The 18398-nt window shown below is 41.8% G+C and overlaps 1 protein-coding gene across 1 annotated transcript in view; it reads left to right on the top strand.

Moving 5' to 3' along the window:
* The window catches only part of SLC31A1 (solute carrier family 31 member 1), a 34217-nt gene extending 16347 nt beyond the window's left edge, over window positions 1-17870 (top strand). Inside the window, 4 exon segments of the mRNA NM_001100381.1 lie at window positions 10613-10770; window positions 11803-11875; window positions 13335-13503; window positions 14586-17870. Of these exon segments, the coding sequence (NP_001093851.1) occupies window positions 10645-10770; window positions 11803-11875; window positions 13335-13503; window positions 14586-14787 (570 nt within the window). The 5' untranslated portion in view covers window positions 10613-10644 and the 3' untranslated portion in view covers window positions 14788-17870.
* The last annotated feature ends 528 nt before the right edge of the window (window positions 17871-18398 follow it).

The following is an 18398-nucleotide window of genomic DNA, read 5'->3' on the forward strand; positions in this document are numbered from 1 at the left end:
GGTTTTGTAAGAATTAAATAATTTTGAGTGAATGAGTATTTTGCCCAGTGTTCTTCCAGGTGCGGTAAGGAGGTGTGAATTAGTGACTTGCCGTCTAAGAACTTTGCTGTGTGTATATGGTGTTTTTTATCGTGTATTTTAGGAACTGTAAGTCAAATGTTCCATAAGAGAAGATTGCTAAAGATATCCAATAAAAAGCAATTTCTTCTGTCAGGAATTCAAGGAAAACCTCGTATATATCTTAACTTTATCCTACTTCTGGCTTCCCTTGTGGCTCAGCTGGTAAAGAATCCACCTGCAATGCGGGAGGCCAGAGTTTGATCCCTGGGTTGGGAAGATCCCTTGGAGAAGGGAAAGGCTACCCACTCCAGTATTCTGGCCTGGAGAATTCCATGGGCTGTATAGTCCGTGGGGTTGCAAAAAGTCATACACGACTAAGTGATTTTCACTTCACTTCACTTACTTCTGACACATTTTAAGTGAACTATAAATGTTAAATAAATAATGATAGGATTTTCACATATTCAGAAGATGGGACGGGGACTACTGAGCCAAAAAAGCATACAGTTATCAAAGTACTAAATTCACGAAGAGTGAATGGATGACTTTCAGTGGAATATCTGAATGTGAAGAGGATTAGATTGGGGTAAGGCTGGGAAGGAAATCTGTAACAGAGACATAAATAAATGCCAGTGAAAGTGAAAGCCACTCAGTCGTGTCTGACTCTTGGGGTCCCCATGGACTATACAGTCCATGGGATTCTCCAGGCCAGAATACTGGAGTGGGTACCCTTTCCCTTCTCCAAGGGATCTTCCCAACCCAGAGATCAAACCCAGGTCTCTGCATTGCAGGTGGATTCTTTACCAGCTGAACCACAAGGGAAGCCCAGGAATACTGGAGTGGATAGCCTATCCCTTCTCTAGCATTTCTTTCCAACTGAGGAATTGAACTGGGGTCTCCTGCATTGCAGGTGGATTCTTTACCAGCTGAGTTATCTGAGAAGCCCCAGATGCCAGGTAGTGGACATAAAATAAATGATGAGAAGGGTGAGGTGAAGATACTTCTGTGTTTCTTTGCAGACAGATTAGTTCGTAGGAGTAAAACCTAAAATGCAAATCACGGTTTGAGAAATACATGCAAATGGTATCTGGATACTGGTTTCACTGAAACTACTGGTTCTGTTATCGACACCATCACCAAAAAATAGCAAAATGCAGCTCCTATGAAACACCTCCTATGCTTGGTTTGGCTGGGAAGAGAGTGTTTGCATCCTTATATTTCTGAAATGGAAACATCCTGAGGGGTGTTATAACAGTTGTTACAGAATTTGGTTATTACTGAATAGCTGCATCTGATGACTTCTAAAGTCCTTCCAGGCTTTTTTTGGGGGGGAGGGGGGTGGGTCATGCTGTGTGGTACAAGGATCTTAGTTCTCCAACCAGAGATTGAACCCATGTCCCTTACAGTGGAAGCATGGAGTCTTAACCACTGGACCACCATGGAAGTCCTAAAGCCCTTCCAATTCTTAGTGAGATTTCTGTGACCCACACATTGAAAGGCAGGGCACTTGGTTTTATTTTGAGGTGGTCTGCCGATAGATGAAGAGATGGCTCATTCATCTCTTTCTAGGTCGACTTGTTGAAGCCAGACTTCTCTCCTTAGCTGAGTCAGGAGGCTAAGCATCCAAGAGGAACTTGTTAAATGTCTGCAGTTGATGAAGATGAGGACTTGGAGAAACACTCCATTCAACTGTTTCTCTTACATTTTCTCAACAGTGTTCTATCAGGTGATGACTAAAACAGACAGATTGAAAGAACATTAAAAAAAAAAAAAAATTGGGATATTTGAGACCTAGTCGCAGTTGGATAATGAGGAAAGGCACATTGTGATATGAATGTCTGAGGTATTAGAACTAGACCTTGTAAGAGGAGGAAGATTTGTTGCATTTAGAGATTGTAAGGATGGGCCTGGCAGACTAGAGAAACAATGTCAGTGAAGACACCAGACAGCAAAGTGTGGTAAGAGTAGAAACTGGGCTAATTAGACTTGTTCGGCTGAAACACAAAGTACCTGTAGGCAGAAAGGTAGGTTGAGGCCTTTATTTTAAAGATCTATGATCTTAGAACCAGGAGGTTAATATTTCAGTGGAGAGGTTGGTAGGCAGTGGAATGTTGGGGACAGATAAGTAGAGCCATGCTTTAGGTAGATTGATTTGTCATTGATGTATCACATAGGATGAACAGAGGGCAGAAGTACCATGAGTAAAACCCATGTTTGTAAGACAGTGTGAAAACCAGAAGCAGGCTGAGTGAATCTTCTAATTTATTTGAATTAGGAAAAGTGATCAAAATTTGACACTGAATAAATAGTAAGGCAGATTTAACAGAGAATAATCCCTGGCCTAGGAGTGAGGATACATAAGTTCTTGCCAGGGTCTTCCACAACTTTCTAGAATGACATTGAACATGTTGCTTAAACTTTCCATGCCTTGGGCTTCCGTGGTGGCTGAGCAGTAAAGAATCTGCCTGCCAATACAGGAGAAGCAGGTTTGATCCCTGGGTCAGGAAGATTCCATTCCCCTGGGAAGGAAATGGCAGCCCACTCCAGTATTCTTGCTTGGGAAATCCCATGAACAGAGGAGCCTGGTGGGCTACAGTCCACAGGGGTGGCAAAGAGTTAGACACGACTGAGTGACTAATACTTCCACTTTTCACTTCCTGTGCCTTGGTTCCTCTGAAACAAGAAGAGATACTGTGAGGATTTGTTGTTGTTATTAAGTCAGTCAGTAAGTCGTGTCCGAATCTTTGTGACCCTATGGACTGCAGCATGCCAGGCTTCCCTGTCCGTCACTGTCTCCTGGGTTTTGCTTCAGCATCAGTCTTTCCAGTGAATATTCAGGGTGGATTTCCTATAGGATTGACTAGTTTGATCTCCTTGCTATCCAAGGATCTCTCAAGAGTCTTCTCCAACACCACAGTTCGAAAGCATCAATTCTTTGGCACTCAGCCTTCTTTAGGGTCCAACTCTCACATCTGTCCATGACCACTGGAAAAACCATAGCTTTGGCTATATGGACCTTTGTCAGCAAACAATGTCTCTGCTTGTTAAGGTGCTGTCTAGTTTTGTCATAGCTTTCCCTCCAAGGAGCAAACATCTTTTAATTTTGTGGCTGCAGTCATCATCTGCAGTGATTTTAGAGCCCAGGAAAATACAATCTGCCACTGTTCCCATTTTTTCCCCATATATTTGCCATGAAGTGATGTGACTGGATGCCATGATCTTAGCTCTTTGAATGTTGAGTTTTAAGCCAGCTTTTTCACTCTCCCCTGTCACCTTCATCAAGTGGCTCTAGTTCCTCTTTACTTTCTGCCATTAAGGTGTTATCATCTGCATTGGGTATTTAAAAAATTAAGTTTGTCCTTAGCATGCTTTCCCTTCAAAATGATAAGCCTCTGTTATTATATACCTGTATAATTTGTCTTGTAAGCAGTTCTTCCAGGACAAGCAGGCTTCTCATCTCCTTTGCTCAGCCTGAGCAGATTAACCATTGTTGAGTGGAGATATAGAAAGATAAAGATAGAAGGGGGTGAATCACCTGGAAGCAAAGCCTTTCTTATCTTATTCTGATTAGAATCAAATCATGGGTTTGCGTTCTGTCTTTTCCATAGATTGTTAGAATGATATTCACAGGGCAGCTCCTGAGTGGTCATTCTTAGCTAAGAACTTCAGTATAAAAGATCTACTCCTGCTAATTCATAGCTCTTTTGTTCTTCTAAAAACTTTCAGTCTGTGTAGCCTTTCTTGTTTGCCTAGATCATTGTGTGTGTGCTTAGTCGCTCCGTTGTGTCTGACTATTTGCAACCCCAAGGACTGTAGCCTGCCTCTGTTCATGGGGATTCTCCAGGTGAGAATACTAAAGTGGGTTGCCATGCCCTCCTCCAGGGGATCTTCCCAACCCAGGGATTGAACCCAGGTCTCCCGTATTGCAGGACAATTCTTTACCATCTGAACCACCAGGGAATTGGCCACTCATAAATGGAGGCCCTTTAAGTTTTAAGTGTAACCGTTTGAAGTCGTTTTCCCCTTTGTCTCTGTCCACTGGTTACTATTGATGCATCCGATTAGTCTGATGCATGAGTGGTATAGCCACATAGACTTTGATATCTCTTTAGTGTGTAGAGTGTAGTTTGGTTTCTTTCCACAAACAGTGCTTTCAATGAATCCTACAACAGACTTATCATCTTTGTTATTGTTACTTCTTATGTTCCCTTAAGATTGTTTTTACTGAGACCCTGTTCAAGGGAGTGCATGGTAACCAGACTTAGATCACAAAATGGCTTAGGCCTAAAGTGGCTTCTCTTAAATCAAAAGGCTAAACCTGCTTCTTTTCCTCAGGGACCTCCTATGCTGCAGCAAAGAGCCAGTTTTGTCTCTATGATGGATCTGTTTCTTTGACTTTAACTTTTGTTTTGTGTTGCTTTTGTTATTATGTTGTTAGTTGCTCAGTTGCCTCTGACTCTTTGCAACCCCAAGGACTGTGGCTGTCAATGGGATTCTCCAGGCAAGAATATTGGAGTGGGTTGCCATGCCCTTCTCCTGGGGATCTTCCTGACTCAGGGATCGAACTCTGGTCTCCTGCACTGCAAGTGGATTCTCTGAGGGAGTGGGAAGCCCTTTGTTATTATAACGACCTGCCTTGGGGAAGACTGCACCTCTGCTGGAAAAGACTGATACATCACCTCTGGAGGTTGGCCATTCCAGGAGATATTTGCAAGATAATGGTCTTTACTTCTTCAACTCCTACCTGTCTCTGTCCTACAAAGAACCTGGCATCCAAACCCAGACAACATGGTTATTTTGAGACATTAGTCTGCTGTCTTTGTCAGCCAGCTTTCCTAATAGAATCGTATTCCTTGCCTCAATCTTCTGGTTAATTGGCCTGTCCAGCAGTGAGCAGACCGAGCTTGGACTCAGTAACACCTACACTATCTGTTTACAGTAGAGCTCACTTTGGTATTATCAACAAAGCCACAAACTTAGAAGAGAAAATGGTAGCTTTAGGTTTTAAAGTATAAAATCTAAGTTTTCTTTCTTTCATTTTCATTTTTTATATTTTTAGTGGTAAGGGCTTCCCTGGTGGCTTAAATGGTAAAGAATCTGCTTACAATTCAGGAGACCCAGGTTTAATCCCTGGGTGGGAAAGAAGGCAAAGATCCCCTGGAGAAGGAAATGGCAACCCACTCCACTATTCTTGGGTTTTCCTGGCGGCTCAGATGGTAAAGAATCGCCTGCAATGCAGGAGACCTGGGCTCAATCCCTGAGCTGGGAAGATCCCTGGAGGAGGGCATGGCAACCCACTCCACTATTCTTGCCTAGAGAATCTCATGGACAGAGGAGCCTGGCGGGCTTTAGTCCATAGGGTTTGCAAAGAGTCAGACATGACTGAGTGACTAACACAGTGTTGGTGGTGGGGTTTTGGAAATTATTCTCCAGCGTTCTTTCTTTATAAAGCTACAATTATAGCACGTGCCCTATCCCCTCCCATCACCTGCCAAATTTAATCTGGGCAGAACTCTGAGATTTTAAGGTCTTTACCATTTCCTTTTTCTTATTGGCCTGACTTATTTTCTTACTGTCTCATTTTCCTAAACTGTTATTTAATACATTGATATGGCAGAACTCTGGGAGTCAAAAATTTTTGCCAGTTCTGGCTAGAACCTGTGTATAAACTTAAGATTTACTCACGCCTAATACTCTTTGTAAATGAAATTAGTTTAAGTATCCTTATGATTACTGCACTCCAAGAAGGATACAGGCCAAGGAAAGAGAGTTAAAATATCCAAAGCATGGTGTAGTTATATTCAAACAGTTATGACCACATTTCTGTCGGTCATTTTGGAGTAAAAATGTGAGGCCAGGGCCTAGAGTATGAGTGAAACAACATCATGGCCATCAAGGAAAAGGGCCTTCCCTATTTATAGTCATCAAATTGTATTTCCCTTCCCTAGAAACCACTGCATTTTTTTTTCTAAACAACTTTAGTATATTGGCCTGAAACGTCAGGTTATGCAGAGGCACCAAGGCCTGATTTGTTACTGCATTATATCAAGATCTCTCCTTTATTCCTACATTCCTTTACCACTTCCTGCAAACAGCATAAGTGCAGGATTCATAAAAGATCGTGTTAGTTACTCAGTCGTGTCCAAGCCCTTGCGACCCCACGGACTATAGCCCTCCAGGCTCCTTTGTCCATGGAATTCTCCAAGCAAGAATACTGGAGTGGGGAGCCTTTTCCTTCTCCAGGGGATCTTCCCAACCCAGGGTTCCAACCCAGATCTCCTGCATTACAGGCAGGTTCTTTATCATCTGAGCCATGTATAGGAAAATTTCAAAGTTCACCTATAGAGACACTTGAAACAAACCCAGAGTCATTCCTCAGAATATCTGTGACCCTATACAGGTCATGAAAAGGCAGGATTAGTCCAATTAAACTTGTTGCATAATCACATGAACATAGTCCATATGCAGGAATCCTTGTTTATGGTAGTGTATTGTCTTTGATGTTGAATTTCCCCTGTCTGTGCTTGCCAAAAGCTTGTATCATCAGTCATAACTATTGATTCCAGAAAGCAGAAGAGTGACTAGATAGAGTTCCCTTTGTTAAATGTTTTTACAAATCTAAAAAAGAACATGACCCTAATCATTTTAAGAATAAAAGCTTTCTTCCTTATCATGAAAGTCAGGAAAGACTGGTGGCAGTCTCCAAAAGAATTATCTGAGGCTCCGGATTACACCTGACTGAGCTGGAGGAGAAGCGACCATATGGCAGATGTGTGACCACTTCTGTGTAGTCTTTTGTGGGATCTAATCGTAGGCCCCTGTGGACTATTGTTTCTCATTCACCATTGTGAAATACCAGGAAAATAAAAGAGGATTTAAAGTTTAAGGTCAGTGCTAAGACACAGAATGGGCATCAGAATTTAACCTGCTCACTAGTTCCCTATCTTCTCTCTATAAATTGATACATATTTTGCTAGAGATGATAGATTTTGCAAAAGAGATTCTGGCCCTCTCAGCTTTACAATGCGTGTGTTTGGGGGAAGTGTTGGCAGGAACAGAGGAAGTTTCTTTTTGATGATTCTCAAAAGTACACTGAGAAGGAATTAGATCCTTGAATCCAAGGAAGTTTTGAAACCTATTTTTATAAAGATGGCACCATACTTATTAAATGGGGAAAAGGGGACGGTAGAAAATGCAAAGCTATATGGGATTCAGTGCTGTTGTTCTTCAGTCATGTCTGACTCTTTGTGATGCCATGGACTGCAGCACACCAGGCTTCCCTGTCCTTCACCATCTCTCAGGGCTTACTCAAATTCATGTCCATTGAGTCCGTGATGCCGTCCAACCATTTGTCCTCTGTCGTCCCCTTCTCCTCCTGCCTTCAGTCTTTCCCAGCATCAGGTTATTCAGTATAGGATGTGTCATTCATTCTAATAGTATTCCAAGCAATACAAGCAAGTTGGTATACAGCCAACCTCAAGTACCCAGCTGAACATGAATGTTCCCTGGAAACTGAATAGTGTAAAGCCTTCCAAAGAAATAAGCTTCTCACCTATTTTTATATGAACTAAGTTTCATAGAAATTCACACTTGATATTTTTCTCTCACCAATTTCTAGACCATTTCTGATCTATTTTCTTAAAGAGCAAAGAAGTTTTCTATGCTAGACGAAAGAACTTTTATGAACCATCCACATGTGTTGATAGTCATTTTGTGGCCTTGGGAGAGAGGATAGGCAGAAAGGGCTTGAAAGTGGTCTTAGTTAGCTAGAATACTCTGCAAGAGAGAAGCTAACAGAAAGCTGACTTTTACCTAGGATTCCACTATAATAAATCCATTGTGGGCTTTCCTGGTAGCTCAGTGGTAAAGGGTCCACTTGCCAATGCAGCAGACAGGGATTTGGGGAAGATCTCACATGCCATGGAGCATCCAAGCCCTTGAGCCACAACTCCTGAAGCCCACATGCCCTGGAGCCTGTGCTCCACAATGAGAAGCCTGAGTAGCAGAGCTAGAGAATAGCCCCTTCTCTCCACAGCTGGAGAAAAGCCTGCACAGCAACAAACCCCCGGCACAGCCAAAAATAAATAAGTTCATTAAATTATTTAAAAAAAAAAATCCATTGTGAGAGTTTGCTGGTGGTTCGGTAGTTAGGATTCAGTGCTTCCACGATTGGAGGCCTGGATTCAATCCCTGGTCGGGGAATTAAGATCCTGTGAGTCACATGATGAGGTTAAAAAAAAATTAAAATTAAGGTTAAAAGGAAAAAAAAAAAGAAATTAATTGTCTATTGACCGTGGGAGGAAATAGATTCAGTTCCTGCTCTGTTTTCTAGTATATTTCAGTGTGAAATGTATCCTACAAGGTGATACTTCAAAACAGGTGCATAACTTGAAAGACATTCTTAGGATTTGGACGTCGAGAATACTGGTACATATTCTCTGTGTCTGTATGGACATACAGAACACTGATACATCTGAAGAGATTTGATTAAGTACTCTCATTAAATGGGCGTCTCTGATTGGTAATGCGATGTCTGGACAATTAGGAACCCGTGGGTCTTCAAAAGAAACCCGGTGAAAGGGAGAATATGTAGAAGTTCGTGAGGAAAATCAAGGGTATAAATCTTAATCAGTTTCTGATGCTATGTTCTTACTTTTTAAATTGTCCTTTACAGTTGATCTTATGCCCCAAACTGAGTGGTGACTGTTCAGTTTCCCCTTCTAACTTCAGCCTTGAAGCTCCATGAGGAAGGAGTCTGTGTCTGCTTCATCTCTGTATGTCCCTCAGTCGCTGATGCCAGAAGGCACACCACAAACATTCGTGTGTTCTTATTGATTATTGTTGTGTGTATTCTTTTTTTTTTTAACCATTCACTATAAATAAACCTTTGTGGACAAAAATCTTATTAGGTATCTGTTTGTACCTCTAATCTAGTCCCCTTATGGCAATGGTATTAACAATACCAGCTTGTTGAGTTCTCTCATGATGAAGCAATACAGTATCTGGCATGAAAGTTATTTAAATTCATAGTTGAATTTTGATTATCTGTAACGGATGTTTTGCCATTTCCTTTGCTGGAACCTATTTTTTCAGCTTGCTATCATAGAATCATGGGATAGAAGTTGAAGAGGGGGAAATAAATGGTGGAGTATTTGTGCTTTGGTATCTAAAGCGTGCCTCTTTTCAGCCTCTTAGTAACCCTGCCATATTCCCCTGTCTCTTTCCTTCACAGCACTAATCACCACATGAAACTGTTCTGTTTACTGTGTCTCCATCCTGTGTTTTGTTTGTCTTATTCACTGTTGAATTATTAGCACTTAGCTCAGAGATTGGCGAAAGCTGGATAAATATTTATTGATTGGATTAATAAAAGAGGCACACAGGCTCATGAACGTGAACACCTACTTGGAATTTCTAAAGAACTCTTTCCTCCACAAATTGGCATTCAGGGACACATCAAGAGGATCCCACCACCTCCCTCTCTACTCTCTTCACCTTCCCACTCCCCACCCCAGCTACCAGAATTTTTGCTCTTTGGATAACATCTTGGATGGACTTTTGCAATAAAACCATTAAGGGGTAGTAAACATAGAGACAAGACTGAACGTGCAGTTGTCTAGACTTAATTTAATAGAGAATATCTAATTTATGCCTTTTCCCCCCCGCCATGTTCCCAGGTCTAATGCCCTGCTGATATTGACAGTGTATCAAATTCTGAACACACTGCTTGCCTAGGGCAGCAGTAGACCTTTCCTTCTAATTTAAATTAGCTGAAGGCTGGTGGTCCCATATGTGAGAGTGTATTCGTAATATCCTGACTGAACAGAGGCCATCCAATTAGGTGAATTATCTTGAAACTCTTGCTTTTTATCTACTGACATTTGTGATCAGAAAGGCTGTTAAATTTCATCCATGGCATCAATTTTATACAAATTATTTCCTGCCACCCAAAGAAGCTACTTTTCTTCTCCTTATCTCATTTTTAAGTTTGAACATACATTGAATGTATCTAGAAGAGCATTGATTCTTCAGAATAAGAGTTAGGTTTCTGATATTGTATATCTGATTCACTTTGTATTGTATTGTATAGCAGAAACTAACATGACATTGTAAATCAACTATACTTCAATAAAAATGAATTAAAAAAAAAAGAGGTTTCTGAAACCCTATGTACAAATCCCTTCTGCCACAGTTTCCAGAGGACATCCCTGTTGGTGCAGTTACTCCTCTCTGTGTCTGTAAATAATTAAAAAATAATTCTGAGTAAAATGTTAGGGGAGCATATATTTATTGGCTGAAATCCCATGTAGACTAAATATTTATCAAGAAACAAGATTTGGGGAATTCCCTGGCAGTCCAGAAACTGGGACTCTGTACTTCCAGGGCAGGGGACACAGATTCCATCCCTGGTCAGGGAACTAAGATTCCACGTGCCACACAGTGTGGCCAAAAGAGAAAAAAAGACAAGATGAAACATTGTGAAGATTTAAAAAAAAAAAAAAATCAAGATTTTGTATTTTTAATTATTGTATATAATTCTTTTTCTTAAAAGAATCTTCTGCTGACTCAACTTTTCCTGGGAAAATGGGCCATTCCCACATCATGGGGATGAACATGGATATGAGTGGTGGAGACAACAGTACCATGCCACCTCACCATCACCCAACCACTTCATCTGACCACTCCCATGATCACATGATGATGATGATGGTAAGTGCCGAAGGAAAGGCAGCCCGGGCCCTTTCCCACCCACCTGGGTCATAGAAATAATCAAATTTTAGGACTGAAAGATGATTATGTTTGTTGTTTTTGTTCAGTCACTAAGTTGTGTCCAACTCTTTGCAACCGTGTGGACTGTAGCACGCCAGGCTTCCCTGTCTTTCATTATTTCCCAGAGTTTGCTCAAACTCATGTCCATTGAGTTGGTGATGCCATCCAACCATGTCATCCTCTGTGTACCCTTCTCCTCCTGCCCTCAAATCTGTCCCAACATCAGGGTCATTTTCAATGAGTCGGCTGTTCGCATCAGATAGCCAAAGTATTGGAGCTTCAGTTTTAGCATCAGTCCTTCCAATGAATATTCAGGGTTGATTTCCTTTAGGACTGACTGGTTTGACCTCCATGCAGTCTAAGGGATCTCAAGAGTCTTCTCCAACACTACAGTTCAAAAGCATCAATTGTCTGGTGCTCAGCCTTCTTTATGGTCCAACTCTTACATCCATACATGACTATTGGAAAGACCATAGCTTTGACTGTATGGACTTTTGTTGGCAAAGTGATGTCTCTGCTTTTTAATACACTGTCTTGGTTTGTCATAGCATTTTTTTTTTCAAGGTTAAAGATCAATTTACCGATGAGGAAAAACTAAGGCAGACCTAGAGAAGTCAAGTGATTTGCCCAAGATTATGTGGCAGGTTAATTTCAGGGCTATACCAGAACCGATATTTCTATGGTTCTTTCTTCAGTATGTCTTCCTTTCAAAATTGACCCTTTTCTTGATTAATTTCTTTATGCTTCGTGTAGACGAGAAAAAAGATGAAAGTTGACAGTGAGGGCAAAGGAGAGTACATGTGGAGAAGTGCCTGTGTTAGTGATACGAAAATGAGGAGAAAGTTTTCCTCTTAAGTGAATGCTTCTTATTACCCAGAACTGCTGCTTATAAGTGTTCTAAGCTTCTTGACCTGAGATTCTCATGTAGAAACTTCGATTGTTTCTAACTGACATGTTTTGGTTTCCTGGCAGCCTATGACCTTCTACTTTGGCTTTAAGAACGTGGAACTACTGTTTTCTGGTTTGGTGATCAATACGGCTGGAGGTGAGTAAGCCATCAGGTGCTGTTTGAAGGTGACACTCACATGAGAGACAGTGACAAAGAATCTGGAAACCCAGCGCCTCTTCCTGCCAGAGTTACTGAGTCGTGAGGGTTGCAATTGTAACCGTCTGGTTTCCTATTTCCTACCTGGAAGATAAGGATACACAATGACTATTTAGGTCCTACTGCAAACCTCTCTTAAATAACATGTGTATGTTTTAGAGTTTCTGAAACATAATTTAGATACAGGTCAGAGTCTTTTGCAGACCATTGTGTTTCACCCTTTTCCAGAGTGTTTCCTTGTTTGATTGGTCTTGGACGGAAGACTATGGTCAAGTTTGAATGGCATAAGAAGCATTTTATATATACATACCACAAAATAACCCTAGCTTCAAAACTATTAATCGAGTACAGTCCTTCCATTTTACAGAAAAATTAAGCTTCAAATAGTGAAATGATTAGCCCTAAATAAATTAGTATGTCAGAACTAGGACGGGGACCTAAGGCTTCTGACCTAATCCAATGCTCTTTCTCCTTTACTGAACTGGTCTACAGCATTCATGACTCTTGACCCATCTTAGGGTCAGTCCTAGTTTGGGGGCAGTTAACCATCCATTTTTTTTGGAGTCTATAATGTTGAGTTAGTGTGCCTTAAATTCAAATTGTACAAGTTCAGTGGTCAGGTGGACCACTTTAGGTATAAGATAAATCTTTGGACCCACAAAATCGATTGTTTTGGGAAGAAGGAAAGCATTTAATTCAGGTAGTATGTTAAATCAGTTTTGAATACATTCATATTGTTACCAACAATTCACACTGTGAAAGACTTAGGATTGAAATGCCCATTCAAGAAATAGAGTCAGCACTCTTCTGCGGGGCAGGCAGGGCACACAGTGCAGCGTGTGGGATCCCCAGGCAAGGCTGGAGCCTGTGCCCCTGCGCTGGGAGGTCAGAGTCCTAACAATAAGCGTATTCTACATCGTGTGTCTGTGTGAAACTAGTTTAATCACGTCAAGCAGCCAGACCAAAGGTTATTGTTGTTCCACTTATTTTTTTATTATATTAATCAGAAAATGAGTATATTCTTTAGTAGAGACTGTAGTTTTCACTAAGATCATCTTAGTCTTTCTCTTCCATCCATGGGAGTGAAGAGGTAACAATATAACATATTCTGGAATTGACAGTAGAGAGTAGCAGTTTTTTGGAATTCCCTGGCAGTCCATTGATCAGGACATGGCACTTTGACTGCCCAGGGCCTGGGTTCAGTCCCTGGTCAGGGAACTAAGATTCTGCAAGCTGAGTGGCAAGGCCCATTCCCACCCACACCCAGCCCCCAACCCCCCCAAAAAAATAAGAAAAAAAGAGGAGCAGTTTTTCTGTGTTTTCTTTCTCGCTTGGAGAGCACACCAGCTAAGCATTTTGCATGTTTGACATTACTGCCATCTTTTCCTTTCCTACTTAGAAATGGCTGGAGCTTTCGTGGCAGTATTTTTACTAGCCATGTTCTATGAAGGACTCAAGATAGCCCGAGAGGGCCTCCTGCGCAAGTCCCAAGTCAGCATCCGGTACAATTCCATGCCCGTCCCAGGACCAAATGGAACCATCCTTATGGAGACACACAAAACTGTCGGGTAAGGAGATTGAACAGATCCAGGTGGAAGTTCTGGAGAGCTGAACTAGGCAAATAGCAAAGTTGCTATTTTATTAGCAACAGCCCTTTTCTTGAGTTAATGATTCTATGTCACCTTGATCAGCACTCTTTGGAGGCTTGGGGTTGTGAGTCATTAGGCCCAAAGAGGAATGATATTAACTCTTCTTAGAGTTCATTCTGAATTCTAAGCACTGGTCACTTTGGAAGAAGGAAAAGAATCCATATTTTAACATATTAGTCAAATAATAAGAAACAAGTTAAAGAAAGAAGTTTCAGGTCAGGGTACAGAAGAACTTCTATAGAAAGTTGTACCTGCCCAGCTCTGGTCTCATTTTGTTATGACACTGTGCAAAGGTCTGTATTTCACTTAAAGTATTTGGATGACTTGGTTTTCCCCACAGATTGGCAAGTCCTTTTTAAAATTCAGTTATAATAGAAATGTAGATCTTAAAGCTAAATTGGAATTCAAGGAATCCTATAGACCAATGTCTTACTCTCAAGGAAGCACAATATTATTTATTCCAATAGTACCCATGATTGAGGGCCAACCAGATTGTGACTCATCTAAGGTGATAGAACCAGTGAGTGACAGAGGAGACAAACAGCCAGGTCTCCTGATCCCTAATTAAGAACTGTCTACTATACCACCCCACCGTCAATTCTGTTTCCAAGTTTTTAAGAGTAAGCTTTGTGAAGGTGGAAGGCCTGAAAATGTTTGCAGAAATAAGTGCGGAAGGGTGTGAGTCATCCCTTTCAGGTTCCACGGGGGAGGTGAGTCACCCTCCAGCCTCCCTCTGCCCTCCTGAAGAGCTTGACTCCTGCTGCCATAGAACCATATCTGGCTGATGTCTATTAACCTCATAGCCCTATCATTTTTCATTCCAAGGACCAATAAACAAAACTTGCGTAGACACAGGTACCCTGGAGTTGCCAGGGTGACTGAGAGGGCAGCTGAGGCTGAGCTCAGGACTACAACTGTTCCCTTTCTTGCGCCTGAAGCGCGTGCCGAGCTGCCTGAGCGCTCCTGGGGCCCTAACTCTGGTGTCCCTGTTTGCTCTCCAGGCAGCAAATGCTGAGCTTCCCGCACCTCCTGCAAACAGTGCTGCACATCATCCAAGTGGTCATCAGCTACTTCCTCATGCTCATCTTCATGACCTACAATGGGTACCTCTGCATTGCTGTAGCGGCCGGGGCGGGCACAGGGTACTTCCTCTTCAGCTGGAAGAAGGCGGTGGTAGTGGACATCACAGAGCATTGCCATTAACGTCGAAGTCCATGGTGTGGCCTTATCGATTGCAGTGGAAAGCAGTTCAAGACTGGAAGACAGGGTTCCACCTTCTCTTATCTCCTTACAACACACATACACCTGCTCAACAGAGGTTTAGCTTACAGTCTCTGAGCTAAAGTGGTAACTTCCTTCCCCCCACACTTCTTTCCCTAGTGAGCTGAGTTTCCCATTTCTCTTGAGAAGTCCTCTCCTCCTTCATTATCCTTCACAATCATCTTAGATCCGAGTTATATGTTCTTTTCTAATCTGGGTAGCTTTCTGTTCAATGGCTGCATCGCCTGCTTCCTTTTTTTTTAGTCTTGTGTTCTTTTTTTTCTTTTAAACAGACAGTTTGTGAATTTGATGGGTTTTTCCTGGGTTGGTGATGAAAATGGGTTAACTTTAGCCAGGATTGATGACAGGCAAGGGAAAGTCTTGCCCAGCTAAACCCAGAACCCAAACATGTTTTAGTCTTTGGACTCAATGATTGGAAGATAGGTTATGGCTTCCCTAGATGTGACGTGTTGCACTGAAATTTTTGTAGGGGGCAGAGATGGTTTGAGACTGTATAAATACAGGCCCAGAACTTGCAGGACAGTGCATTCCTGGGTGGCTGACTAATCAACCTATGTTCCCACTCAACATTTTAATTAGAATGAGCTCGTTAATCAAGAAAAAAAGGTGACAATCAATTTGAGAAAATAGATATTTTAAAATGAAACCATTGACATTTTTACTTTCACTTGGTACCTTAGTATGTCACAGCTGAATGAAGCAAGCGTTTAAACATTTTCTTCTGTTATTGTTTTCTTCTGTTATTGTCTGCCTCTAACCAGTGATTTTCAAACTTTAGCATGCATCATAAAATCACCTAGCGAGCTTGTTAAAAACCCAGTTGTTGGGCCTCGACCCAGAGCTCCTACATTGGTATTTTTAACAAATTCCCAAGTGATGCTCCTGCTGATGATCAGGGGACCATATTTTGAGCATCTCTGCTTTAAACTAAGGGAGTATCACCTGGTGGGTGAGCTACCTGGGACTGGGCATGGAAATTTGACTTGCTATTAGTAGGTGGTGTGTCTGGGCTTAACTCATGTACTAAATGCTGCTGGTCAATACTTAATCATTCCATAAACATTTATTCAGCTCCAGCTGTGTCTGTGTGCCCAGGTCCACGTGCATGGAAGAGCTGGAGCCAAAGTAACTTTTCTTAGCATGTATGAAATCACTAGTCCTTATTTTTAAAGATCTGTAATTTCTTGGAAGTAGCCTGAAGGTTGAGAAAGACCTTTGATCTGCAATGTAAATCAGCCAGTCTTGGGTTAGAAGGGCAAAAGCCCAGCCATCTCTGAGAGGCTTAGGGTGTGGTTGACTGATGGGCAGATTTTCCTCAGCCCCTACATCCAAAGGCATACCAGGCAGATCCTCATTCTCTGCATGACCATCTTTGTTACTCGGGGTGGGGAGAGCTTAATTAGATCACAAGTGGCCAAAAATTACTTTTCTCAGTGAAGAATGGTCTTGGATTTTTATGCTCGTTAGTCGACACTGCAGCCTTGTTCCCAGTCCAACCTACCTCTGTATAGTGACTCTCGTGCTGGTCTATTAAACCCTGCCCTCCTTGGTGCTAGACTCCTTTTGTGCCTCAGGGCAGGAGAGAGAAAACACAGCTATCCTGTTGGCCTCTGTTGTGGTTTCGAAGTTTGTACTTTCTCTGTTGATGCCAGTTAAATATTGGAGGGCAAGAAATGTGTACTTACATGGCTTTGAACCAAGAGAGGGTTATAAGCTTACCGGATCGAGGTTAAAACCTTGAACCAACACTTATAATTTTATGTTTTTCTCTCATTCCAACCCCTTGTAGTGCTGATACTTAGTATAAGCAAAGGGAATGACAGGTACTGATAAAAATCCAACATTAAGGTACAAATAGCCTGTACTGTCTCAGAAGCCAATGAATAATAAAACCCTGAGAAATAAAATAAGAATCAATGTTTAGTAGTAACCCTGGTACTCTCTAGACATCTTGTCATGATCTGCTATGAAATAACCTTATCAGGTTATTTTCAAGGTATGAAAAATCAAGGCCAGTTAAGACAAAATGCTGTGAATTTCAAACTCTCAGAGAGAAGCAATTTGGGATACGTCTTTGGGTATTCAAGATAGTCTCATGAAAAACCTGAATTCTGTGATCTTGAGCTAGGTTGCCAAAGGAAGAAACTAGTGAAGGGGAAAAAAAAAAGTAAACCTTAAATTCTGCCTTTCTTGAGCTCTCGGACTGTGTTAATATTGATAATCTTGTTGATTTTCATATCTATACCCCTGTTCATTTAGAATTTTAGTGCCTGACTTCTTTGTTCCTTTTGGATGCCAATTGCTTGTTTCCTCCTGTTCACAAGTGGAAGCTGTATCGCGTGTCTTTGGCCCCTTACTGTCTTTCAGTCTTTTATCCCATACATCTAGTCTAGTAATCTCCCTAGCCCTCCCAATGCACTGGACAATGCTGTGCAGTGGGTTTGGATATTGATACCAACTGGAAGCTGTAAAACTTGTTCGAGACCCTAAGCACACTTTGAGGAGCAATTGTCCTGTTGGAATTTCTATGAGGCTGGGTAAAGGGCTACCTGGTACTATCCACTAAGTTACAAAATCTTAGGTACCGTCTCCAACCTATGCCAGAGGAACACTCAGCCCCTCACTGCCCACAGACAGAGTCCTCTGTCCACCAGGGAATCAGAGACTAAAGTTTCTTCACTACGTCTATGGTAGGGTTCTCTGGAGTTCCCTTTTAGGCTGTGGGGCGCTGGTTTGGGGTTCCCTGTAGAAGCTGGAAGGGGAGGTGGTAGGGAGTATACTTCATGTCATTTACTGTTGGTCCTGCCCTCTCCAGCTGCTTCCTTGAGAAGATACGTCTAAAGATATAAAGTCTGCATTTGATATAATGCCTTAATCACTGGGTCTACAATTAATGTTGATTGTTTTAGATTGTAAGCTCCTGGAGGGCAGTATTGCTGTCGTAGGAATATTTTAACACTGTCATGTGCAAAAGAACAAATAAATATTTTGATTTTGTGATTCTATGTATGTCTTCCACCCAGAGTGATATCAGAGTCAGTGGTCTCTTCATTGTCCACATGGACTCATTATCATCAGTTTTTAGGATGTCCGTCTTTCAGGTGGCGTGATCCAGTTATATTTTCATCTCACTGCCCTCCTCCTTCACTTAAAACGACAGGCTTTGTACACGCCAGAAGAGTTCACATGACCTTTTGCACAGGAGACGGTCTTCATGAAGATGCAATATCTCAGTACACCGAAGATTTTACCATATCATAATCGCTTCCCTGTGTTTATGCTGACAGAACATCCTCCTGAGTGTGGCTCTTAGGAGGGAAGAAGAAACTCAGAAGGCAGTGTTTTTGTGCTTCTGTGCCCACTCATGCTGGGAAGCCACAGTGACTGGTTGAGGCAGGCTTGGATGATTTTTTTTTCTCTCTCTCTTTGATCCTGGCCTTTGTAGCATTGAAAATAATTGAACTCAGTTTCCCTATCTGGAGCCACTGTTGCTGTGTTTTCTTTTTTTCTGTTGTTGCTGTGTTTTCAAGATA

This window comes from Bos taurus, chromosome 8, assembly GCF_002263795.3.
Source record: "Bos taurus isolate L1 Dominette 01449 registration number 42190680 breed Hereford chromosome 8, ARS-UCD2.0, whole genome shotgun sequence".
In the NCBI taxonomy this organism is placed as follows: domain Eukaryota; kingdom Metazoa; phylum Chordata; class Mammalia; order Artiodactyla; family Bovidae; genus Bos; species Bos taurus.